Here is a 24,146-nt window from a genome sequence, read left to right as displayed (position 1 = left end):
GCATTTAATCAGACTGTTTGTCAGTTGATAATTTTTCCTTCTTTCCTGGAGACCTGTCTATGAGTGGCTGGGAGACCTGTTTAATTCTGAGGTATAGAATTAAGATGGCCATCTGCCTGCAAGTAGAGATAAGCTGCATTCTCCCATATCAACTTTGTTTATAATAAAAGGAATGTTCTGGTCTCCATATGCCATACTCTTTATCGTCAATTTCTTAAACAGTTCACAACTTGGTTAGAGAAGAGGCAGGCTATCTATTGCCCCATCGTCAACCTTTTTTTTTTTTTTTTTTAAAAACTAAATACCTAATCGCTATATTGTTATTCTTTTGTCTGTTAGTGCTCTCCTTAACACGCATAAAAATAGACCAAACTGACATGATCATATTTTAGAAAAATGCTATTTTCTTTTTTTTTAAAAGGAAACAGAAAAAAAGATAGATGGCTTAAATTGTCTACTTATCATAACATAGAATTAGAAATCCCAGTCTTCGTGGCTGCCAAAAAAAAAAAAAAAAAAGGAATGGCCAAAAAATGAAATCAAATAAAAGTCTTTCATTGCTCTTTTCCTATGACTGTTAATATGAAGAAACTTAATAGTTCTGAAAATAAAGATGTAAATTGCTGCAGAATATAAAACAGGATAAAGTCACAATAGCCAAAATGTGGAAGGAACCCAAATGTTCATCCATGGATGAATGGATAAACAACATGACGTATATATGTACAATGGAATATGATTCAGCCTTAAAAAAAGTGCAATTCTTACATATGCTACAACATAGATGAACCTTGAGGACATTATACTAAGTGAAATAAGCAGGTCACGGAAGGACAAATACATGATTCCACTCATGTGAGGTAGCTAGAATAGGCAAATTCGTAGAGACAGAAAGTAGTTTCCAGGGGCTGGGGATAGGGAAGAATAGAGAGTTAGTGTTTAATTGGTATAGACTTTCTGTTTGGGATGATTCTTTTAAAAGTTCAGGGTATGGATAGTTGCGATGGCTACATAACAATGTGAATGTACTTCACACCACAGAGTTGCACAATTAAACATGGTTAAGATGGTACATTTTTGTGTATTTTACCATAAGAAAAAAAATTTAGGGCTGGTCAAGGCAGCTTACATCTGTAATCCCAACACATTAAGAGGCCAAGGTGGGAGGATCACTTGAGCCCAGGAGTTTGAGACCAACCTGGGCAACATAGTGAGACCCCATCTCTAAAAAAAAATAATAACAATAAAAAATTAGCCAGACCTGGTGGTGTGTGCCTATAGTCCCAGCTACTCAGGAGGCTGAGGCAGTAGGATCACTTGACCCCATGAGTTCAAGGCTGCAGTGATCTGTGATCATGCCACTGCACTCTAGCCTGGACGACAGAGTGAGAACTTGCCTCGAAAAAAAAATTAGTGTGATAAAGCGCAGACCATGTATATAATGAAGATACTTCAACCATTTGAAGGAGTGTTCTGTTCTCAAGCCAAATAGAGAACCACATACTATCCCAGAAAAAGGCACAGTTAGCAAAGGATCCAGGGAAGCTAGAAGGGCTGGTGTTTTGTGGCTGAGGTCAGTAGAGATGACTGCTCTGTTCATGGAATCCCATGGGTACTTATCTTCATCTTCTTAGCCACCAGTGACAGGGTACTGCTTGACAGACTGACCCTGTGGTGTGAATATCACATACATTATCATTGAATTTTTGAAACACCTTATAAAGTAGACATTCGCATTTATAGGAATTTAATACCTTTCTGAAATTTGCTAAGTAAGTGGTGCAGTCAACACTTAAACCCTAGATCAGCAGACTCCAAAATTGAGGTACTTTCCTCAGTATATCCCAAGAATGGCTTTAAGAAGAATTATATGGATAATCTGGAGTAAAAGGAACAAGAATTTCTTCATTTAGGTCAGTGAGATGCTGACAAGATGACCACAAATGCAGGAATGTTGGAGTGGTAATTAATATTTAAATGAGAAATCATTAGAGTTTAAAGAGTGGAATACCAATGCAAGTTTCTGGTGCTACTTCAGTAGGGCTCTTTGGAACTGATTGAAGGGGAAAAAATTAAAGCCAGAAAGCTCAGTGGAGCAGATGTCATAGTGGCCACAGTGAAACAAAGATTTTCAAAATGAGATGCTAAGTGAGAAACAACAACTGGGGAAAGAAGTAATTTCTCCAGGGTCACAATGGGCATAAGGAGAATTGTTCTTTTAGACTCTAGGTGAGCTCGTAGTAATCCAGGGATTGGTGATGTAGGCCACTGAGTTCTGGCTTTGAGGACATCTCTAATCCCTAAACCTTCACTAAGAGGGAGGTGAAGGGAGTCAGGTGTGCCACATGTCTGGCTACTGAAAAATGCCTAGATGGGAAAGGAGTTTGAAATATCATCCTAAAATGAAGTTTCTGAGTTAAGTTGGCCAGATTTCACCATGTGTTCGCTGTTATTACTGTGTAAGATCAAGAGATTTAAATGAGATTAAGATCTTTAATTAGCTTTCTGAGATATTGAAACGTAAGAACCTGGCCAGGCACAGTGGCTCACACCTGTAATCTCAGCACTTTGGGAGGCTGAGGCAGGCAGATCACCTGAGGTCAGGAGTTCAAGACCAGCCTGGCTAAATGGTGAAACTCTGTCTCTACCAAAAATACAAAAATTAGCGAGGCGTGGTGGTGCATGCCTGTAATCCCGGCTACTTGGAAGGCTGGGGCAGGAGAATCGCTTGAACCCGGGAGGCGGAGGTTGCAGTGAGCCAAGATTGTGCCACTGCACTCCAGTCTGGGTGATAGAGTGAGACTGTGTCTCAAAAAGAAAAAAAAGAAAAGAAAACTAAGAACCCAATGACCTCTGCTGCATACATTGCCTGACTTTGGTTAATATGGTGACATACTGAGCCCCAAACTGGCATATGTAATCTCTGGTCACTTCTATACCAAAGCTATTAGCCTCACTTCGCAATGAAGGCCAAGCTAAGAAGAGTCAGGAATTATGAAGCACAAAGCATAGAATGTCAAAACTGAGAAAGAAAAATATCTGTTTTCCTAATGCTTTCATTTTATAGGTGTGGAAAATTGAGGACCAGGGAGAGTACCTTGCCAGCAATTTTGTAGTTACGGTTTTAGATGAAGAGCTGCACAGTGTTAGGGGAAATTCTGAATGGTATTCAAGTCCTCCAGCCAGCAGCAGCAGAATGTGGTTTTTAGTGTGCCCTATGCAAGTAGTGCTTCAGATGGAGCTTATTCTTATTTTTAAGTTATTTTATTTTTTATTTGATTAATTCATTTATTTTTATATATTTTAACAGATTTAGTGACATAAAATTATATATGGTGTACAATTTGATGGTTGATATACACATGCATTGTGAAATGATCATCACAGTCAAGCTAATTAGCCTATTATCACCTCTTCATAATTACTATTTTGTGCATGCGTGTGTATTTATTTCTGAAATAATTTTAGACTGACAGAAAAGTTGCAGAAACAGTACAGAGTTCACATATATCTACCACTTTGCTTCCCTGATGTTAAAAACTTATGTAACTATAGTTCAATAATCAAAATGAGGAAATTAACTTTGATACAATACTATGAATTAAACTACAGCCCTTTGATTTTCACCATCTCCTCCCACCCCCTACCATGCCTTTTTAATGTTCCAGGATATAATCTAAGATCCCACGTTGCATTCGTTTCTATGTCCCCTCAGTTTCCTCCAATCTGTGACAGTTGCTCCATATTTCCTTGTCTTTCATGGACTCTTGATGAGTACTGGTCAGCTGTTTTTTAGAATGATCCTCAGTTTGGGTTTGTCCATGTTTTCCTCATGATTAGACTAAGGTGATGGGTTTGGGGGAAGAAGATCACAAGGTGAAATGCTCTTGTTATTTCCTATCAGGGGTACAGGATGCCAACGTGGCTTATTAGTGATATTTACCACGATCACTTGGTTAAGGTGGCATCTCCCAGGTTTCTTTTCTCCCTCTGTAAATGATAAACATCTTGGAGAGATGCTTTGAGACTGTGGTAGCATCCTGTTTCTTCTCAAACTTTTGGCTGCTGATTTTCGCTTTCGTTGGTGGATCTTGTCAACAGTTACTAATGTGGTGTTCAAGTGGGGATTTTGTATTTTACTCATTCCTTCTACATTGATTAATTGGAATTTTGTAAGGAAGAAGTGTCTCTTCTCATACATTTATTTATGAATTATTTATATCCATATGGATTTATGGGTATTTATTTTGTCCTATGAGATTGTGTTAGTTCTTGCCTTGCTATAAAGGAATACCTGACACTGGGTAATTCATAAAGAAAAGAGGGCTGGGCATGGTGGCTCACTCCTGTAATCCCAGCACTTTGGGAGGCCAACGCGGGCCAATCACTTGAGGTCAGGAGTTCGAGACCAGCCTGGCTGAATAGTACTTGGTGTGTGTGTGTGTGTGTGTGTGTGTGTGTGTGTGTGTGTGTGTGTGTATGTGTATGTATAGTCACCCAGGCTGGAGTGCAGTGATGTGATCTCGGCTCAGTGCAGTCTCTGCCTCTGGAGTTCAAGCAATTCTCCTGCATCAACCTCCCGAGTAACTGGGATTACAAACATGTGCCACCACACCTGGCTAGTTTCTGTATTTGTAGTAGAGACAGGGTTTTACTATGTTGGCCAGGCTGGTCTCAAACTCCTGGCCTCCGGTAATCCACCCACCTCAGCCTCCCAAAGTGCTGGGATTACAGGCATGAGCCACTGCACCTGGCCAAGAAAGGCACTTTAGACAGTGCCCGAGTTGAGGATTTGACCTGTGACTCGCTGCAGTTGCCACACTGCAGTTGCCACACTGTGGCCTTAGAACAGTCTTATCCAGTCCTGAAAACCCCAGTGCCTTGGAAACATCAGGACTGGTCAGAAGGACAGTAAGTCCTCAAGGCACCAGCCCCTCCTCCTTCCCCAAGGTTGAGGGGTAAGTATTACAAACTCTCTGCAGGACCCATATCCTGGGTGTGGACACCCAGTCCTGCTAGGACCTTCTTTGAGAAGAGTTGATCCCAGCCATGAAGCTGCCTGATGCCTTCAGCGAAGCAAGCAGGAAAGGCTCAAGTGATCCTCCTGTATCAGCCTCATGAGTAGCCAGTAGCTGGGACCACAAGCGGGCACTACCACAGCTGCCTAATTTTTTTTTGTAGAGACAGGTTTCATCATGTTGCTGTTCTGGAACTCCTGAACTCAAGTGATGTGCCTGCCTCAGTCTACCAAAGGGCTGGGATTACAGGCATGAGCCTGTATATACTGTGTGTATACATATATATATATACAATAAGGGTATGAGTATAGATTCCTGTTCTCTGCACTAGTGACTATGTTGCCCAGGCTGGTCTTGAACTCTTGGGCTCAAGCGATCCTACCGCCTTGGCCTCCCCAAGTGCTGGGATTACAGGCATGAATCACCAGACTCAGTCTAATTTTTGTATTTTTTTTGTAGAGATGGGGTTTTGCTATGTTGCCCAGGCTGGTCTCAAACTCCTGGGCTCAAGCAGTCCACCTGCATCAGCCTCCCAAAGTGCTAGGATTACAGGCATGAGCCATAATGCCTGACCCTTTGCCCACTTTTAAATGGAATTATTATCATGTTTTACTGTTGAGGTATTTGAGTTCCTTGTGTATTCTGGATGTTAATTCCTTGTTGGATGAATAGTTTGCAAATATTTTCTCCCATTCAACAGGTTGTCTCTTCACTGTGTTGTTTCCTCTGATGTGCAGAAGCTTTTTAGTTTAATATAGTCCAATTTGTCTACTTTTGTTTTTGTTGCCTGTGCGTTTGAAGTCTTAGCCATAAAATCTTTTCCTATACCAGTGTCCTTAAGTGCTTCCCCCTATGTTTTCTTCTAGTAGTTTTATGGTTTCAGGCCTTATGGTTAAGTCTTTAATCCATCTTGAGTTGATTTTTGTATATAGTGAAAGGTAGGAGGTTAGTCGCGTTCTTTTGTATGTGGATATCCAGTTTTCCCAGCACCATTTATTGAAGAGATGTCCTTTCCCCAGTGAATGTCCTTGACACCTTTGTTGAAAATCAATTGGCTGTAAATGTATGGATCTATTTCTGAGTTTTCTATCCTGTTTCATTTTATACCTGTTTTTATACCAATACCATGATGTTTTGGTCACTAGAGCCTTGTAATATACGTTGGAGTTAGATAGTATAATGTCTCCAGCTTTCTTTCTACTTAGGATTGCTTTGGCTATTTGAGCTCTTTTTTCGTTCCATATGAATTTTAGGATCATTTTTTCTACTTCTGTGAAAAATGGCATTGGTATTTTGATAGATATTTTATTGAATCTGTAGATTGCTTTGGATTGTATGGTCATTTTAATAATATTAATATTTTCTGATCCAGGAGCATGGATTTGATTTCCATTTCTTTATGTCCTCTTCAATTTCTTTCATCAGCGTTCTGTAGTTTTCCTTGTAGAGGTTTTTCACCTACTTGGTTAAATTTTTTTCCTAAGTATTTTATTTTCTTGTAGCTATTATAAATGGGATTTCCTTCTTGAATTCTTTCTCAGCTAGTTATTACTGGTGTATAGAAATACTACTAATTTTTGTATGTTGATTTTTTTATCCCACAACTTTTTTTTTTTTTTTTTTTTTGAGACAGAGTCTTGCTCTGTAGCCCAGGCTGGAGTGCAATGGAGCAATCTTGGTTCACTGCAACCTCTGCCTGCTGGGTTCAAGCGCTTCTCCTGTCTCAGCCCCCTGAGTAGCTGGGACTACAAGCGCATGCCACCATGCCCGGCTAATTTTTGTGTTTTTAGTTGAGACAAGGTTTCACTGTATTAGTCAGGCTGGTCTTGAACTCCTGACCTTAGGTGATCCTCCCGCCTTGGCCTCCCTAAGTGCTGGGATTACAGGAATGAGCCACCACGCCTGGCCATATCCTACAACTTTACTGAACTTATTTATCAGATCTAAGAGCTTTTGCTGGAGTTGTCAGGTTTTTGTAGATACAAGATCATGTCATCTGCATAGAGGGACAATTTTACTTTCTCTTTTCCAATTTGGATGTCTTTTACTTGTTTCTATTGCCTGATTGCTCTGGCTAAGACTTCCAGTACTGTGTTGAATATGAGTGGCGAAAATAGACATCCTTGTCTTGTTCCAGTTCCTAGAGGAAAAGCTGAAAGCTGTGATAGTATGATGTTAACTGTGGGTTTGTCATATGTAGGCTTTATTATGTCGAGGTATTATATACTCCTTCAATGCCTAGTTTGAGAGTTTTTATCATGAAGAGATTTTGAATTGTATCAAATGCTTTTTCTGCATCTCTTGAAATGATCTTATGGTTTTTGTCCTTCTTTCTGTTGATGTGATGTGTCATCTTTGTTGATTTGTGTATGTTGAACTACCTCTGCATTTTTGGGGCAAATCCCACTTGTGCACCTAGCCCGGGCACTCTGGCAGCCCAGAGGGAGCTCGTACCCCGATCAAGCCCAGCAGGCGCCGGCCTGCCGAGCCGAGTGCGGGGCCTGCCAAGCCTGCGCCCACCCGGAACCCGCACTGGCCTGCGAGCGCCCCGCGGGCAGCCCCGGCTCCCCTCCCCACCTCCCAACCCCCCACCCCCGCGCCTCTCCCTCCACACTTCCCCATGAGCAGAGGGAGCCGGCTCCGGCCTCGGCCAGTCCCAGAGAGGGGCCCCTACAGCACAGCGGCAGGCTGAAGGGCTCCTCGAGCACGGCCAGAGCAGACGCCAAAGCCGAGGAGGCACCAAGAGCAAGCGAGGGCTGCTAGCACATTGTCACCTCTCACAAGGATGTGTCACCATGCCCAGCTAAGTTTTGTATTTTTTTAGGCTGAGTTTCACCACATTGCCCAGGCTAGTTTCGTACTTCTGAGCTCAAACAATCCACCTGCCTCAGCCTCTCAAAATGTTGGGATTACAGGCACGAGCCACTGTGCCTGGCAATGTTTTCTTTTTCATCTTGGATTCTGTTTACTTTGTTCATCTTTTTTTTTTCCTTGGTTAGTCTAGCTAACAGTTTATCGATTTTGTTTACCTTTTTTGTTTCATCGATTCTTTGTATTGTTTTCAAAATATATTTCATTTAGTTCTGCTCTGATCTTTATTATGTCTGTCATTCTACTAATTTGGGGTTTGTTTTGTTCTTGCTTTTCTAGTTCTTTGAGGTGTATCATTAGTTTGTTTATTTGAAATCTTTCTACTTTTAAAATATAGGTGTTTATTGCTATCAACTTCCCTCCTAGCAGTGCTTTTGTTGTATCCCATAGGTTTTGGTATGTTGCGTTTCAATTTTCATTTGTTTCAAGACATTTTATTTTTGGAGACACAGGCTGGAATGCAATGGCGCAATCTCAGCTCGCTGCAACCTCCCCCTCCTGGGCTCAAGCAGTCCTTCTACCTGAGCCTTCCTTGTAGCTGGCATTACAGGCACACACTAGCATGCCTGGCTAACTTTTGTATTTTTTTGTAGAGACAGAATCTCACTATGTTGCCCAGGCCAGTCTCAAACTCCTGGGCTCAAGCGATCCACCCTCTGTTTGGGGATCTCTGTGCTTCCTGTATCTGCATATCTAAATCTCTTGGTAGACTTGAAAAGTTTTATTACTTTGTTAAGTAGCTTTTCTATCCCCATGGTTTGCTCTTTGCCTTCTGGGACACTGAAAATTCAAATGTTTGGTTGCTTTATGGTGTCCCATATGTCATGTAGGCTTTGTTCATTCCTTTTTTCTTTTTTCTTTATTTTTGTCTGATGGGGTAATTTTAAAAGATCTGACTTCAAGTTCTGAAATTTGTTATACTGCTTGATGTAGTCTGTTGTTGAAGCTTTTTAAAAAATGTTTATTCCACATTATTTCAGTCCTCACACATCTGCTGTGATCCATCTGACATGTAATCTGTTGGTTTTCCAGCAGTGATAATTTCTTTCTTTTTCTTTTCTTTTCTTTTCTTTTTTTTTTTTTTGAGATGGAGTTTCCCTCTTGTTGCCCAGGCTTGAGTGCAATGGCACGACGTTGGCTCACCGCAATCTCTGCCTCCTGGGTTCAAGCAGTTCTCCTGCCTCAGCCTCCCAAGTAGCTGGGATTACAGGCATGCACCACCATGCCCGACTAATTTTGTATTTTTAGTAGAGACGGGGTTTCTCCATGTTGGTCATGCTGGTCTCGAACTCCCAGCCTCAGGTAATCCACCCACCTTGGCCTCCCAAAGTGCTGGGATTGCAGGCGTGAGCCACCGCAACCCGCCTTTGATAATTTTATGTAAAACCCTAAATCCAATCTGAAATATTTTCTCTTCTCTTACTGATTGTCTTTACATCAATATTAGCCATTTTAATATACTGAGATATATTTTAGTTGGTTCATGACTGTGCCAGTAGCTCCATTTTTATATACAAATAGACATGCCTAAATCCAGTTTATTTTTTATATGCACATTTTATTTAATTCATTTTTAACTTTTTATTTTAGGTTCAAGGGTACATGTGCAGGTTTCTTATATATGGAAGTTGTGTGTCATGGGGGTGTGATGTACAGATTATTTTGTCACTCAGGCAATAAGCATAGTACCTGATAGGTAGTTTTTTGATACTCACCCTCCTCCCAACCTCCACCCTCAAGTAGGCCCCAATGTCTGTTGTTCCCATATTTGTGTCCATGTGTACTCAATATTTAACTCCCACTTATAGGCGAGAACATGTGGTATTTGGTTGGCTGTTCCTGTGTTAGTTTCCTTAGAATAATTTTTTTTTTTTTTTTTTTTGAGATGGAGTCTCACTCTGTCACCCAGGCTGGAGTGCAGTGGCACGATCTCAGCTCACTGCAAGCTCCGCCTCCCAGGTTCATGCCATTCTCCTGCCTCAGCCTTCTGAGTAGCTGGGACTACAGGTGCCCGCCACCATGCCCGACTAATTTTTTGTATTTTTAGTAGAGATGGGATTTCACCATGTTACCCAGGATGGTCTCGATCTCCTGACCTTGTGATCTGCCTGCCTTGGCCTCCCAAAGTGCTGGGATTACAGGTGTGAGCCACCATGCCTGGCCAGTTTCCTTACCTAAGAATTTAACCTGGAGCTGGATAGCCTCCAGCTCCATCTGTATTGCTGCAAAGGACATGATAGTGTTTTTTATGGGTGCATAGTATTACATGGTATATGTACGCCACATTTTTTTATTCATTTCACCATTGATGGACACTTAGGTTAATTCTGTATCTTTGCAATTGTGAATAGTACTGTGATTAACATATGTGTGCATGTGTCTTTATGGTAGAATGATTTCTATTCTTTCGGGTATATACTCAGTAATAGTATTACTGAGTCTCAGGGTAATTCTCAGGTTCTTTGAGAAATCACCAAACTACTTTTTACAATGGCTGAACTGATTTACATACCTACCAGTAGTGTATAAGCATTCCCTTTCCTCTGCAACATTGCCAGCATCTATTTTTTGGCTTTTTAATAATATTTTAATAATAGTCATTCTGACTGGTATGAAACGGTACCTCATTGTAGTTTTGATTTGCATTTCTCTAGTGATTAGTGATGTTGAACATTTTTTCATGTTTGTTAGCTGTGTGTATGCCTTTTGAGAAGTGTCTGTTCGTGTCCTTTGCCCTTTTTCTTTTTAAATGAGGTTGTTTGTTTTTTGCTTGTACATTTGTTTAAGTTCCTTATAGATTCTGGATATTAGACGTTTGTCAGATGCATAATTTTCAAACATTTTTTTCCCATTCTGTAGGCTGTCTGTTTAGTCTGTTGATAGTTTCTTTTGCTATGCAGAAGCTCTTTAGTTTAATTAGGTTCCACTAGTCTGTTTTTGATTTTGTTGCAATTGCTTTTGGCATCTTCATCATGAAATCTTTCCAAGGTCCTGTGTCAGAATGGTATTTCCTAGGATTTTATAGTGTTTTTTTTTTTTTTTTCTTTCTTTTGAGACAGAGTCCTCCTCTGCTGCCCAGGCTGGAGTGCAGTGGCATGATCAGGGCTCACTGCAACATCCACCTCCTGGGTTCAAGTGATTCTCTTGCCTCAGCCTCCCCAGTAGCTGGGATTACAGATGCACACTACCACGCCTGGCTAATTTTTATATTTTTAGTAGAGACGGGGTTTCACCATGTTGGCCAGGCTGGTCTCGAACTCCTGACCTCATGATCCCCCTGCCTTGGCCTCCCAAAGTGCAGGGATTACAGGCATGAGCCACCACACCTGCCCTCTTCCAGAGATTTTATAGTTTTAGGTTTTACAATTAAGTCTTTTATCCATCATGGGTTGCTTTTTGTTTGTGGTGAAAGGAAGGGGTCCAGTTTCAATCTTCCGCATATGGCTAGTCAGTTATACCAACACCAGTTGTTGAGTAGGGAGTCCTTTCTCCATTGCTTGTTTTTGTTGGCTTTTTTGAAGATCAGATAGTTGTAGCTGTGCAGCTTTACTTCTCTGCAGCCCTGGAAGGGTGGGAAGTTCATCAAACCTAGTTCACAGGTGAGAAACTAGTATATTAAGTGAGGCTCAAGTACATTAAGTCACTTACAGGAAGCAGTGGAATTGGGTATTGAGGCCAGGTCTGGCTGACTCCAAAGTCCATTTCTTTTCACTCTATGTAGCTCATCTCTTTTTCTATAAAATGGAAGACTTGGACCAGATGAGCCCCTTCCAACTTTGCCATGCATTGTCCTCAGAATTGGTGGGAACTGGTTCATCTCCTTAGCCCTGGACCCCAGAAAAGGAGTGAGTTGAAAGAGGGATGTCACAATGCGCCTAGAAATGCTACCAGCAGGTTGTGGGGAGCTCAAGAAAGCCACCTGGGCCAGGAGCGCATATATGCAGACCTTTATGTTTGGTACAACCTCAATTTATAGTACATATAGATATATAGATGAAAGACACAGGAATGTTGACAGTGGTCATATCTAGCCATAAGCATATGTTGGAGAGGAGGATCACGGGAAGACATGAGCCCTGCATCTCAGCATATCTCCGTCCTGCACCTTAACATCACAAAGTCAAACCCCAATTTCCCGTGGGAGGAAATATGACTCTGGAAATGTAAAAAACATGAAACAAACCAGTAAAGTATAAAAGATAAGTCACAATATTATTTGTTTTGAGACAGTGAAAAACCATCTTTTTCATCAAAATAAAACTAAAAACACAGAAAACCGATAAGTACCATCTTGAGAGAACTGTTACTCTTCCCTCAGCTTGTGTTGCTCCCAGCCTATGGCAATTATGGGTTATTTCTTCTTCTCTACCTCTCTCCTTCCATTTCTTCCTCTCTCTTTGTTTCTCCTTCTCCCTCTCCCTCTCTGCCTCCTCCTCCCATCTACCTACCCACCTCCGACTCTCTCACTCATATATTTTCCAAAAGGAGTATTTATTAATAACTTCCTAATAAGGAAAAAAATACCTTGAAAACTAGTTTTGTTTTGAGACAGGGTCTTGCTCTGTCACCCAGACTGGAAAGCTAGCTTTATAAAATAAAATGAAGGTGCCAAGACTTGAATGCAGGGTTGCTGTGCTCCAAGTTCACTGCCCATTCTGACGATGGGGGTTTGGGGGATCAGGGATTGGCCACTGACTCACAAGCCTGAGAGAGGGGGCCTTGCTGGAGCAAGCTGGGGCAGGCAGAGTCCTGCAGCTTCAGCAGGTGGCTCGGCCCCACCTGCCTGGAGCTGCATTGAGATCTGCTTCTGTTGCAGTTTGTGGGAAAGTATGAGACCCTCGTGTTTTACCGGCCCTCGCTGCTGTGCCTTGCCTTCCTGCTGGGCCGCTTCCTGCATATGTTTGTCAAGGCTCTGAGGGTGCACCTCGGCTGGGAGCTCCAGGTGGTGAGTACTAAGTATGAGCACTGCATGTGCTGATGGGTTTAATCTCTACAACAGCCAGAGAGGCAGGTACTGTTACTATACCTCACATTCTGAATTCAGAAACTTGGATGCAGAGAGGTGAGTTGAGTTGCCTGAGGTCACCCAGCTGTGAACCCTGAAAATCTGAGACAAGTCTCAGTTAATTTAGAAAGTTTATTTTGTCAGAGTTGAAGACACGTGCCCATGACACAGCCTCATGAGGTCCTGACAACATGTGCCCAGTGTGGTCAGAGCACAGTTTGGTTTTATACATTTTAGGGAGACATGAGACATCAGTCAACATATGTAAGATGAACATTGGTTCGGTCTGGAAAGGCAGGAAAACTGGAAGGGGCTTCCAGGTCATAGGTAGATGAGACAAATGGTTTCATTCTTTTGAGTTTCTAATTAGCCTCTCCAAAGGAGGCAATCAGATATGCATTTATCTCAGTGAGCAGAGGGGTGACTTTGAATAGAATGGAAGACAGATTTGCCCTAAGCAGTTCTCAGTTTGACTTTTCCCTTTAGCTTAGTAATTTTGGGGGCCCAAGATATTTTCCTTTCACATGGCTAACCTGTAGCAGAGCCAGAAATGGAACCTAGACAGTTCACTTGTGGAGCCTCTTCCTTAACCACTGTCAAACACAGCCTCTTTGGCATGGGGCAAATTCAACAGTGGGGTGTAGGGGGGAGGAAAAGACCTATCTTGACCACAGCGTGGCTAAATCCAAAAGAGCAACTCCTACCCCCAATCTGGCCCTCTGTGGCCATTGCCCCCTCTTAAGATCAAAACACTAACAAGAATTTGTGAGCCAAAGTGTAAGCCTGTCTGCTGTCTTACAGGAAGAAAAATCTGTCCCGGAAGCGCACCAGGGAGAGCACGTCAAGCAGCTCCTGAGGATACCCCGCCCTCAGTAAGCCACAGTTCTGTTCATTCACCTGCAGGTTTGCTCCCACTCTGGTGAGCTCTGATGATGCGACAGAGCCTGGGATGACCAGAAAGGCACTGTAGTGGTCAAGACTCTCATTTGCTAAAAACAGAAACCCAACTCAAACTGGATTAAAGCAAGAAAGGAAATTTATGGGCTCCCATCACTAAAAAGTCTAGAGGTAGTCAGTTTCAGGCAAGCTGGATCCAGAGGCTTAATTGATATCATCAGAACTAGGTCTCTCTCCCTCAATCTCCCCTCAGCTCTGCTTTTATGTGTGGGCCTCACAGTTAGGTGGGATTCCTCCACATGGTGGTGCCCAGACTCTCTTAAGTTTATACCCTCCTGGTTTAAGCCCAGAAGAAAGACGAATGCTCCTTTCCAGTTATTCAAACAAAAGTCCCACAAATGTATTTCACTGGATCAAATTGGATCACACGCCACCCCAGAACCACTTACTGTGGCAGTGATTGTAGTGCACTGATTGGCTAAGCCTGAGTCACATGTCCCTCCCCTTCCCGTGGAGCCAGGAAGTGGGATCAGCATCACTTACCCACTAAGACCCAGGGTCAGAGAGTGGTGGTTCCCCAAATTAAAACTGAGGTGTTAGGCTGGGCATGGCGACTCTTGCCTGTAATCCCAGTACTTTGGGGGGCCGAGGCGGGAGAATCGCTTGTGCTCACAAGTTCAAGACTAGCCTGGGCAACATGATGAGACCCCCGTCTCTACAAAAAATGAGCAATTTAATCAGGTGTGGAGGTGCACGTCTGGTCCCAGCTACTTGGGAGGCTGAGGTGGGAGGAGCACTTGAGTTCAGAGGTCAAGGCTGCAGTAAGCAGTGACCACGCTACTGCACTGCAGCTTGGGAAACAGAGCGAGACCATGTATCAAAACAAAAACAAAAGAAACAAACAAAATAAAACTGAGGTGCTGTTACCAGTAGAGGAGGATATAGATGTTGTCAGGCAAAAGCAGCAGATCTTAGAATCATACAAGCCACCACCACATCTGCTCCTTTTACTATGCATGTGGGCATATGCCCCAGTGAAGGGATGTGTCTGGTCCATGGTCACACAGTGGCAAAGCTAGTACTTTGGTTAGAATTCAGTTTGGCTACATGTAGTAGAAAACCACAAATAATAGTGGCACAACCAAGAGAGAGATTTATTACTTTCTCTTATAAAAAACTCTGAAGGTGAGCAGTCCATCCTGACCCTGGACTGCCCACCATGGCAGTTCACCAGTCACCTGTCTTTCTGTTCTAGCATCATGTATGTGCTTTCCATCCTCAATGCTGTCTCATGGTCCAATGTGGCTGCTGGAGCTCCAGCTTGGACCAGCCACCACATCTGCATTTCAGACAGCAGGCAAGGCAAGACAAGGCAGCTTTCCCAGCTGCGTTAGTTCCATCTGAGCAGCCTCTCCAAAGTTCCACACCACACTTGTGGTCACATGTCATTAGCCTGGATTTAGTCTGGTCACTCGTAGCTGCAAGACAGGTTGGGAACTTTAATCTTTTAGTTTGGTGAATTTCTGCCCAAAATAAAATCCAGTTTTTGTCCTTAAGAATAAGGGGAGAATGAAAACCATGGAAGCTAACAGTGTTCTCTTTCTATAATATACTCTAAGATTAAAAAGAAGGTGGGGTTATTTTCAGATGAATCAGGCATTCGTTTTCCTACCAGCCTCTCATCTCTTGATATTTATTTCTTATCCACAGAGAGAGAAAAAAGTCTTGGTTCCAAACCAGGATATATGAGTGGGATCCCTGCTTTCAATTTCCAGGCAGAATGATTGGAACCATTGTGTTGGCATTCATCTGCCTGTATCTTGTAAGTAGCTCTAAGAAAACCTTTTTATATTTTATAAATGGGGCAGGGTTGGGGATGGGGTTATGGAGTCTTTGAGGCAAGCAGCATGTTCCTAAAGAGCTGGGTCAAAATTGAATCTTGGTAAGTCAAAGAAGTACAATGCTTCAACCCCACCATTTTGATTCCAAGGACACTTTTACCCACATGGTGAATATGACTAGTAAAAATAATCCACAAAAAATAAAACTATAATGGTTAAAATGCCACATGGTAAAATTTATTATCAACTAAAACCTGATAGAAGAAAAATATATTTAAGAATATTTTGATATGCAAAATTTGAGCCAGGAAAGTTTACTTGGTAGAAATAGTCATCCCTAAAGAAAACTTAGAATAGTAGAATCTGTGATCAATAAATTTTTCTGTGAGCAAAAATCAAATCATTTAAATGTAAAATAATTGATTCTAAAAAAATAATTTCAATTCTTTTTCAATAATTGAATTTAAAATTATTGAACTTATAAATTAATAATTGAATTTATTTTAATTGAATTAAAAATAAAAGCAGATAACTAGAATTGGTTTACCATACTATATTTTTAAGCAGATTAAACATTCTTTTTTAAGTTTGCTTTCTCAACAAGACATTTTAAGTGCTGGCATAATTCTGACTTCAATATTTTATTAAGAATAGAATCAAAACATTTTGTGTGGTCAAAGTTATCTGAGATAAAATGGCTGAGTTAAAAGTAGGGTCAAAATGGATGCATAAAAATGGCAAGGCTAAATTGTCTTCTGTTCATTTTAAATGTAGTAGGAGAATACCTATTTAAGTAAATCCTGTGATTAAGTTTTTAGGTGAGTGTATTAGGTAGGTTATGCTGAAGTACCAGGTAACCTCCTAAATTCCTGTGGCTTAACAGTATATATTTTTTTACCCACACAACAGTGGTGAGTTCAGTGTTCAGGTTGGGGAAGCTGCACTCCTCTGTGTGGTCGTTCGGAAACCCAGAATTCTTCCATCATGTGCCTTCACCATCCTGGAGGACCTCATCACAATCTGCATATAGTCAACAGAAAGGGGCAAAGCAAGGAGAGATGCTTGTGGAGGGTTTCCATGGACTAGGTGTGGAAGTATCATATATTCCTTCTACTCCTCTTCTGTTGGCAAGAACCTAGTCATGTAGCCATACCCAATATAAGGGAGGCTGGGAAATGTAGTCTAGCTCTGTGCCCAAAGAAGGGAGAATGGATTTTAAGGGACAACTATAGTTCTGTGTAACAATGAATAACAAATTTGGGATTACATTGTTTCTTAAGTATTTATGGAATATCTACTCTATGCCAAGCACTGGACTAAGAGTTGGAAGAGGGCAGAGAGCTGATTCAGCTCAGTCCTGGGCTGGGAGAAGCTCATGGTCTATGAGAAGGAGATAAGACATGGTATGAGGGACCTGCCATCTTAAGAGAGAAAAAGGATAAAGTGAAATGCTCTGGAAGTTTAGCAAATCATTCAAGATCGAGCAGGTGCATGAACATGATAGTGTATGAACTCCAGTTTCAGAGATAAACGCGATTGGGTTTGTGAGTGAACTGGCAGCAGGAACTATAGAAGCAATGGCATGACAACAGGATGATAAGATGTTGGGCAACCATGACATTTGTACAAGAAATATTTGTACATTTCTCCAGTGTGGCTCCTGCAAAGATCAGTGAAGGGGATCAGTGAGATAGGGCTGGAATTGTCCCCCAGATCACCCCTTACTCAAAGTTAGTCATTCTTTTTTTACTGGTTCCATGAATGTTTGTAGAGTTTCTTGAGCCCTTGTGGGCCCTTGTCTTGTTTGCTGGAGGATAAAGAACAGACCTTGAAGTGATTTCTGTCTCCCAAGAACTCAAAATCCCATTCATCTTAGAATAGTCAATGTCTAGAATCATTTTCAGAAGAGCTTTGAATGCCTAGAAGACACTGGCCTTGACCCCAAAGGAAAATCCATATGTTATTCCCATGCTGAGTTGGACTCAGGTGAGACCTGGAAACCTTTGCTCTGTGTCCCCATTTCATTGTCATCGAGTTCTGCGTGTTTGTGTACGTGAGAGATGAGTTGGATGTGCTTGAAAACAACCTGGAAAGCTACATCACCTTCACGAACCATTCAGGGGTCCTGACCCCAGTCATCCTGCAGGTGAAAGAGCTGATCAGTGTCACCAAAGGTAAAACCATAAGCCACCTGTTCTCACACCTGTGTGGGAAACTGAGAGAGGGGCTTGTAACTGATGGCAGGTGGACACGTGTAGTATTTGTGGCTGCTAGCATTGATATACCTGGCTGGGATGACCACACTTGGAGAAAAATGTGTTAGAGCTGATTTACCTCCCTGGATTGACTAGAAAGACAAAGGGGTCAAGACACAGTCATTTCTTTAATGAAGCTGGAGCTGAAATGAACATGCCCTGAAAATTTTCTCATCTTAAATTGCCCATTTTGTCTCAATGCCAATGGCAAGTACTAAAATGATTCTATATTTTCCATTTGGAAAAAAATAAAACACCAAACCTTGACCTTTCTTTATGAAATGTTTATTTATATCTTTCAAATTTTACTTGAAAGTCACTTAAAAATAGATCTCTTTAACTTAATCTCTTGTCTAACTGAAATTTTGTATCCTTTGACACACATCTCCCCAATCCCACCCCCCTACACACACCCCTGCTTGCCCCTGATAACCACCATTCTACTCTGCTTTCATGAGTTCACCTCTTTTAGATTCCATACGTAAGTGAGATCATGCAGTATTTGTCTTTCTGTGCCTGGCTTATTTCACTTAATGTGATGTTCTCCAGGTTCATCCATGTTGTCACAAATGGCAGGATTTCCTTGTTTTTAAAGGCTCAGTAGTAGTTCATTGTATATAATGTATAACACATTTTCTCTATTCATTTATCTGTTGTTGGTCACTTAGGTTGATTCCATCTGTTGGCTGTTGTGAACAGTGCTGCAATGAAAATGGTAGTGCAGATATCTCTTCAATATACTGATTTCATTTCCTTTGGATATATACCCAGTAGTGAGATTGATGGATCACATGATAATTGTATTTTTAATTTTTTGAGGAACCTACATACTATTTTACAGAAGGTTGTACTAATTTACATTCACACTAACAGTATACTAGAGTTGTTTTTTCTCCACATCCTTGCCAACACTTATCTCTTGTCTTTTTGATAGTAGCCATTCTCACAAGTATAAGATGATACCTTGTTGAGGTTTTGATTTGTATTTCTCTGATAATTAGTGGTGATGAACAGTTTTTCATATACCTGTTGGCCATTGGTATGTCTTCTTTTGAGAAATGTCTATTCAGGTCCTTTGCCCTAGGCAATAAGAAAGGCACTTTATCTTAAAATGGAAACTTTCTTTGAAAATGACATATTCGAGTGTTATGTCTATTGCCTGTGGAGGGATGAGAATTGTTCATTATTCCCAGATGAGAAAGGACCTAGACAAGATGCCTGGATACATTCATTCTGTGTCATAAGACAAGTCAGGACCCCTCTCTTGGCCCCAGTTTCCTCATCTGTGAAATCACACATTTGTGTCATGGAAAGTTACCTTTTACATGAGCACTGAACAGATACTGCCCCTTCCGCAGTACCATAGTTTGCTGTTGCCCTTCAACAGTTTTATTCATCTTCAGTGGAGATTTATGTTCAACATAATGAGTCCCTGAGTATAACACTGAGAGAGTATATTATAATCTTTAATTTCAGTGATACCCATTCTAAATCTTACTTTTAGAAATACACATTTTCATCTCTGTTTTCGGAAAAAATTTTAAAGGAAACTTCACTTTCTTGGTCTCTGTGCTTTATGGTGAATATATCACCATGTTCACTCATGTTTTGATGTATTTATCACACATACAGACATTTTGAGAATCAAAACATTAAATTTTTCTTTATCCTGGTCTCTTCCAGCTTTAAAACAGCTACCCATTTGCCAAGAGAAACTTTCAAGCTGACCATACTTCACCTTTGCCTGGGAAGATAAAGGCATTAAATTAAATGCATAAGGTGTTCATGCTGTTAGCTGGAGCAACTCTGCACTCACCCTTCTTGTAGCCAGACTCGTCTCATCCTTCCCTTCCAAACACGTTTTCCCTGCATCCTCTGGGGTAGGATTTATGGCAGTTTTGGGTTGGTTGAGATTTGGAATGTAGCACTTGCCTAGTCCTAGTGATCCTGGGACAAGGACAAGGACACATTTGGAACTTGAAAGGAAATCTACTTTCATTTTCTTTCTTTTTAAGAAACTTTTTTTTTTTTTTCCAGAGAGGGTATCACTCTGTCACTCAGGCTCAGAGGCATGATTATGGCTCACTGCAGCCTCAACCTCCCAGGCTCAGGCAATCCTCCCACTCTGCTTCCCAAGTAGCTGGGACCACAAGCACATGCCACCACACCCAGCTAATTTGCTGATTTTTTTGTAGAGACAGGGTCTTGCTATGTTGCCCAGGCTGGTCTCAAATTCCTGCAATCAAGCAGTCCTCACACTTTGGCCTCCCAGAGTGCTATGATTACAGATGTGAGCTACTGCACCTGGCCTTGAAACACCTTTATGGAGACATAACCCACATTCCATACATTCATCCATTTAAGTGTACCATTCAATGGTTTTTAGTATTTTCTCAAGATTGTGCAACCATTTAGAACATTTTTCATCACCTCCCCAAAACATCATGACCCATTTCCCTCCAACCTTTCCTGTCCTAAACAACTATGAATCTATTTTCTATCCTTATGGATTTGCCTATTCCAGCTCTATCATAGAAATGGAATAATGTGATAATGTCATCTCTTTTTCAAATTTATTTTTTAAACTGACTTCTAAAATTGTATGCATTTATTCTGTAAAACATAATGTTTTGAAGTATATATCATTTTAAAATGGTTAAATCTAGCTAATTGACAAATATATTACCTCAAATAGTTACAATTTTTGTGATGGAACACTTAACATTCATTCAGCATTTTTGTAGAATATAATATATCATTATGAACTATAGTCACCATGTTGTACAATAGATCTCTTGAACTTATTCCTCCTATTTACAATACGTCACCCTTTGTGACAGGCTTCTTTCACGTAGCAAGGTTCATCCATATCACAGCATGTGTCCAAATTTTTAAATTATTTTTTATTCCTTTTTATTGTCAATTACTGTTCCATTCTATGAATATACATTTTATTTATCCATTCATCAGTTGATAAAAATTTGGGTTGCTGTAACTTTTTGACTATTACAAATAAGACTGCTAGGAACATTCATGTACAAGTTTTTTTTTTTTTTTTTTTTTTACATATTTTGGGTATATATCTAGGAGTGGAATAGCCGGTTAAACACATGAAAACTCTATGTTTAACCTTTTGGAGAACTGCTAGACTGTTTTCAAAAGCAGCTGTATCACTGTTTAGTCTCACCAGCATTGTGGAAATTCCAATTTCTCCACATCCTTGTCAACACTTATTATTATCCATCTTTTTTGTTTATAGCCATCTAGTGGAGATGCAGTGGAATCTCACTATTGTTTTTATTTTCATTTCTTTAGTGGCTAATAATGTTTGGTATCTTTACATGTACTTTTACACGTACTGGCCATTTGTATATATTCTTTTGAGAAATGTCTATTCAGATTCTTTGATGATTTAAAAATTGCATTATTTGTTTATTTATTGAGCTGTAAGTGTGCTTAATAATTTGTATACAAATCCCTTATGAGATACATGATTTGAAAATGTTTTCTCCCATTTTGTGGGTTACTTTTTCACTTTTCTTGATGATATCTTTTGAAACACAAATGTTTCCAATTTCAATGAAGCCAAACATATCTGTTTTTTCTTATGTCACTTGTGCTTTTGGTGTCATATCTAAGAAACCATTGTCTAACCCAAGGTCACAGGGATTTTTCTCATATTTTCTTCTAAGACTTTTTTAGTTTTAGCTCTTACATTTAGGCCTTTGATCCATTTTGAGCTCATTTTTATGTATGATTTGAGGTAGGAGTCTAATTTCATTGTTTTGCATGTGAATATCAAGTTGTTCCAGCACCATTTGTCAAAAAACACATTTTTGCCCCATTGAATTGTCTTGTCATCTGTGTTGATAATAAATTGACCATAAGTATGAGGGTTTATTTTGGATTCTCAATTCTATTCCATTGATCTATTTGTCTGTCCTCATGTCAGTATCACAGTGCCTTCATTACTGTAACTTTGTAGTAAGTTTGAAATTAGAAACAGCAAGTCCTGTAATTTTCTTTTTCTTTTTCAGAATTTTATTGCCTGTTCTTGGTTCCTTCAGTTTTATATGAATATTAGGATTAACTGGTCAATTAATGCTAAGATGGCATTTGAATTCTGATAGGGATTGAGTTGAATCTATAGATCCATTTGGGTAATATTGCTGTGTTAACAATGAATATCCTATATGTGAACATGGGAAGTCTTCCCAGTAATTTATGTCTTCTTTAATTTTTTTCAAAATCTTTTGTGGTTTTCAGTGTATGAGTTCTACATTCTTTTGCTAAATTTAATATTATTATTTTTGATACTATTGTAAATGCAATCATTTTCTTATTTCATTTTCAGATTGTTCATTGCTTGTGTATAGAAATACAATTGACTTTTATATATTTCTTTTGTGTTCTATAAACCTTACTGTACTCATTTATTAGTTCTAATAGTTTTTTTGTATATTTCCTGCTTTTTCTATATATGAGATCATGGCATTTGTGAATAGAGTTTTATTTTTTCCTTTCCAATCTGGATGCATTTTATATTCTTTTTCTTGCCTAATTGCACTGGCTCAAACCTCTAGTACAATTTTGGCTAGAGGAGAGTAGATATGTTTTTTTTTTGTTGTTGTTGTTCTTGAGGTTAGGGGGAAAGCATTCAGTCTTTTACTGCCAAGTATGATGTTAGCTGTGGGTTTTTAGCAGATGCTCTTTATCAGGCTAAGGAAGTTATTTTGTATTCCTAATAGGTTGAGTAGTGTTTTGTTTTGTTTTGTTTTGTTTTGTTTTTAATTGACACATAAAAATTGTACATATTTATTAGATACAATGTGATGTTTAGATATGTATATACATTGACTGATGATTAAATGAGTAAACCCATCCCCTCAGACATTTATCATTTATTTATGGTGAGAACATTCAAAATCCTGTCTTCTAGCTATTTTGAAATATACAACACATTATTGTTAACTATAGTTTCTGTACTGTGCAACAGAACACCAGATGTTGAATGTTTTTAATTGTAAAGAGATGTTGGATTTTGTCAAATACTTTTTTTGCACCTATTGATAATCAACTTCTACACAAGTTTTTAAACCAACAAATCGTCCTACTTCCCTGTTTCTACATCCCTCTCTCATGAACGCACACAATCTCTCTAAAAGCAAATTAGATTCTCAATATCAAAACTTGCTGAAGGGTGGGTGAGTGAATAGCCAAGACATCTTGATCCCAGCTATCTTTGTACCCGGTTGAGGTATAACCAACATCCCTCCCAAAAAAGTGGCAATTAGAGGTCAAATATGTTTTTCATGCACAGAGGCTATGTATGATATGTGGGAAATACTCCATAACTTTTCTTCCTTTCTTCACTGTAGAGCGAAAATATTAGTACAAAATGAGAGGAGTATGCAGGAACTATACTAAGGGTGTGTGCAGCTAAAATAAAACAGAAAATGAGCAAAAGTTTACTTACACAAGAAATGTGTTAAAGTCTACTTGATTTGCTTAGAACTTTCTGGTGCAGGATTCCGCATTTTTAAAAATTCTATTTCATGTTTATTTTTCAAGGTTTCTCATATCACTTTTCATATTTCAGGAGTCTGGGTGGCGACCATTTTGCCCGCCTCTCTCACGTGTGTGAGCTATCTGTTCCACATTTTGGTCTGTTACAGGTAAGAGCACTCTCAGAGTCATTTGTTTGTCTTTCACCAGGAATATGTATGACAAGCTTTCCTCAGAATCTCCAAATAGTGCCTGCAGTGGGCCTAGGAAGTGAATGCAAGGTCCAGGACTAACCACATCTTTTAGTAGGAAGAAGAAAAGCATTATTGATTTGAACTTCTACAATGAGCTAACATTATGCTTAGAGTCTTCACTTGAATTTCACAACAACCCTGAGGGATAAGTACTTTCATCCCTATTTTTACAGTTGAGAAAGCTGAAAATCAACCAGATTAAATAACTTGCCCAAGCAATTAGCAGATGATCAAGTCTTTCTGACCCCAGAGACCTTGTTATTTCTTGTACACTCAGACACCTCTATTGGGTATCAGACCTGCCTTGCTCTACAGGGCTAGTAACACTGGGTCCCCAGCAGGTGAATCTGGCTCAAGGGAACATCAGTGAATATTGAATCAAGGGGACAAGGGACATCAATCTCAAGAAAAGCAGTATAGGAAGAGGGAATGGCTTTAAACATGGTGTGAGCATTTGCACACAGATATCAGTTGGGTTTTAGGTACCTGCTGGTCACCTC

General features: G+C 40.1%; 1 protein-coding gene across 1 annotated transcript in view; it reads left to right on the top strand.

Moving 5' to 3' along the window:
* LOC112440861 (stimulated by retinoic acid gene 6 protein-like) overlaps positions 1 to 24,146 on the top strand; it is a 55,068-nt gene that overhangs the window by 28,360 nt on the left and 2,562 nt on the right. The window contains exons 5-8 of the mRNA XM_034967041.2: positions 12,706 to 12,834; positions 13,696 to 13,766; positions 15,502 to 15,613; positions 23,487 to 23,562. Coding sequence (XP_034822932.2) covers positions 12,706 to 12,834; positions 13,696 to 13,766; positions 15,502 to 15,613; positions 23,487 to 23,531 — 357 coding nt within the window. The 3' untranslated portion in view covers positions 23,532 to 23,562. The remainder of the gene's footprint in view (positions 1 to 12,705; positions 12,835 to 13,695; positions 13,767 to 15,501; positions 15,614 to 23,486; positions 23,563 to 24,146) is intronic.

Source organism: Pan paniscus, chromosome 11, assembly GCF_029289425.2.
Source record: "Pan paniscus chromosome 11, NHGRI_mPanPan1-v2.0_pri, whole genome shotgun sequence".
Taxonomy (NCBI): Eukaryota; Metazoa; Chordata; class Mammalia; order Primates; family Hominidae; genus Pan; species Pan paniscus.
Note: the sequence above shows the minus strand (reverse complement) of the source record. Positions and strands in the feature narration are given on the sequence as shown.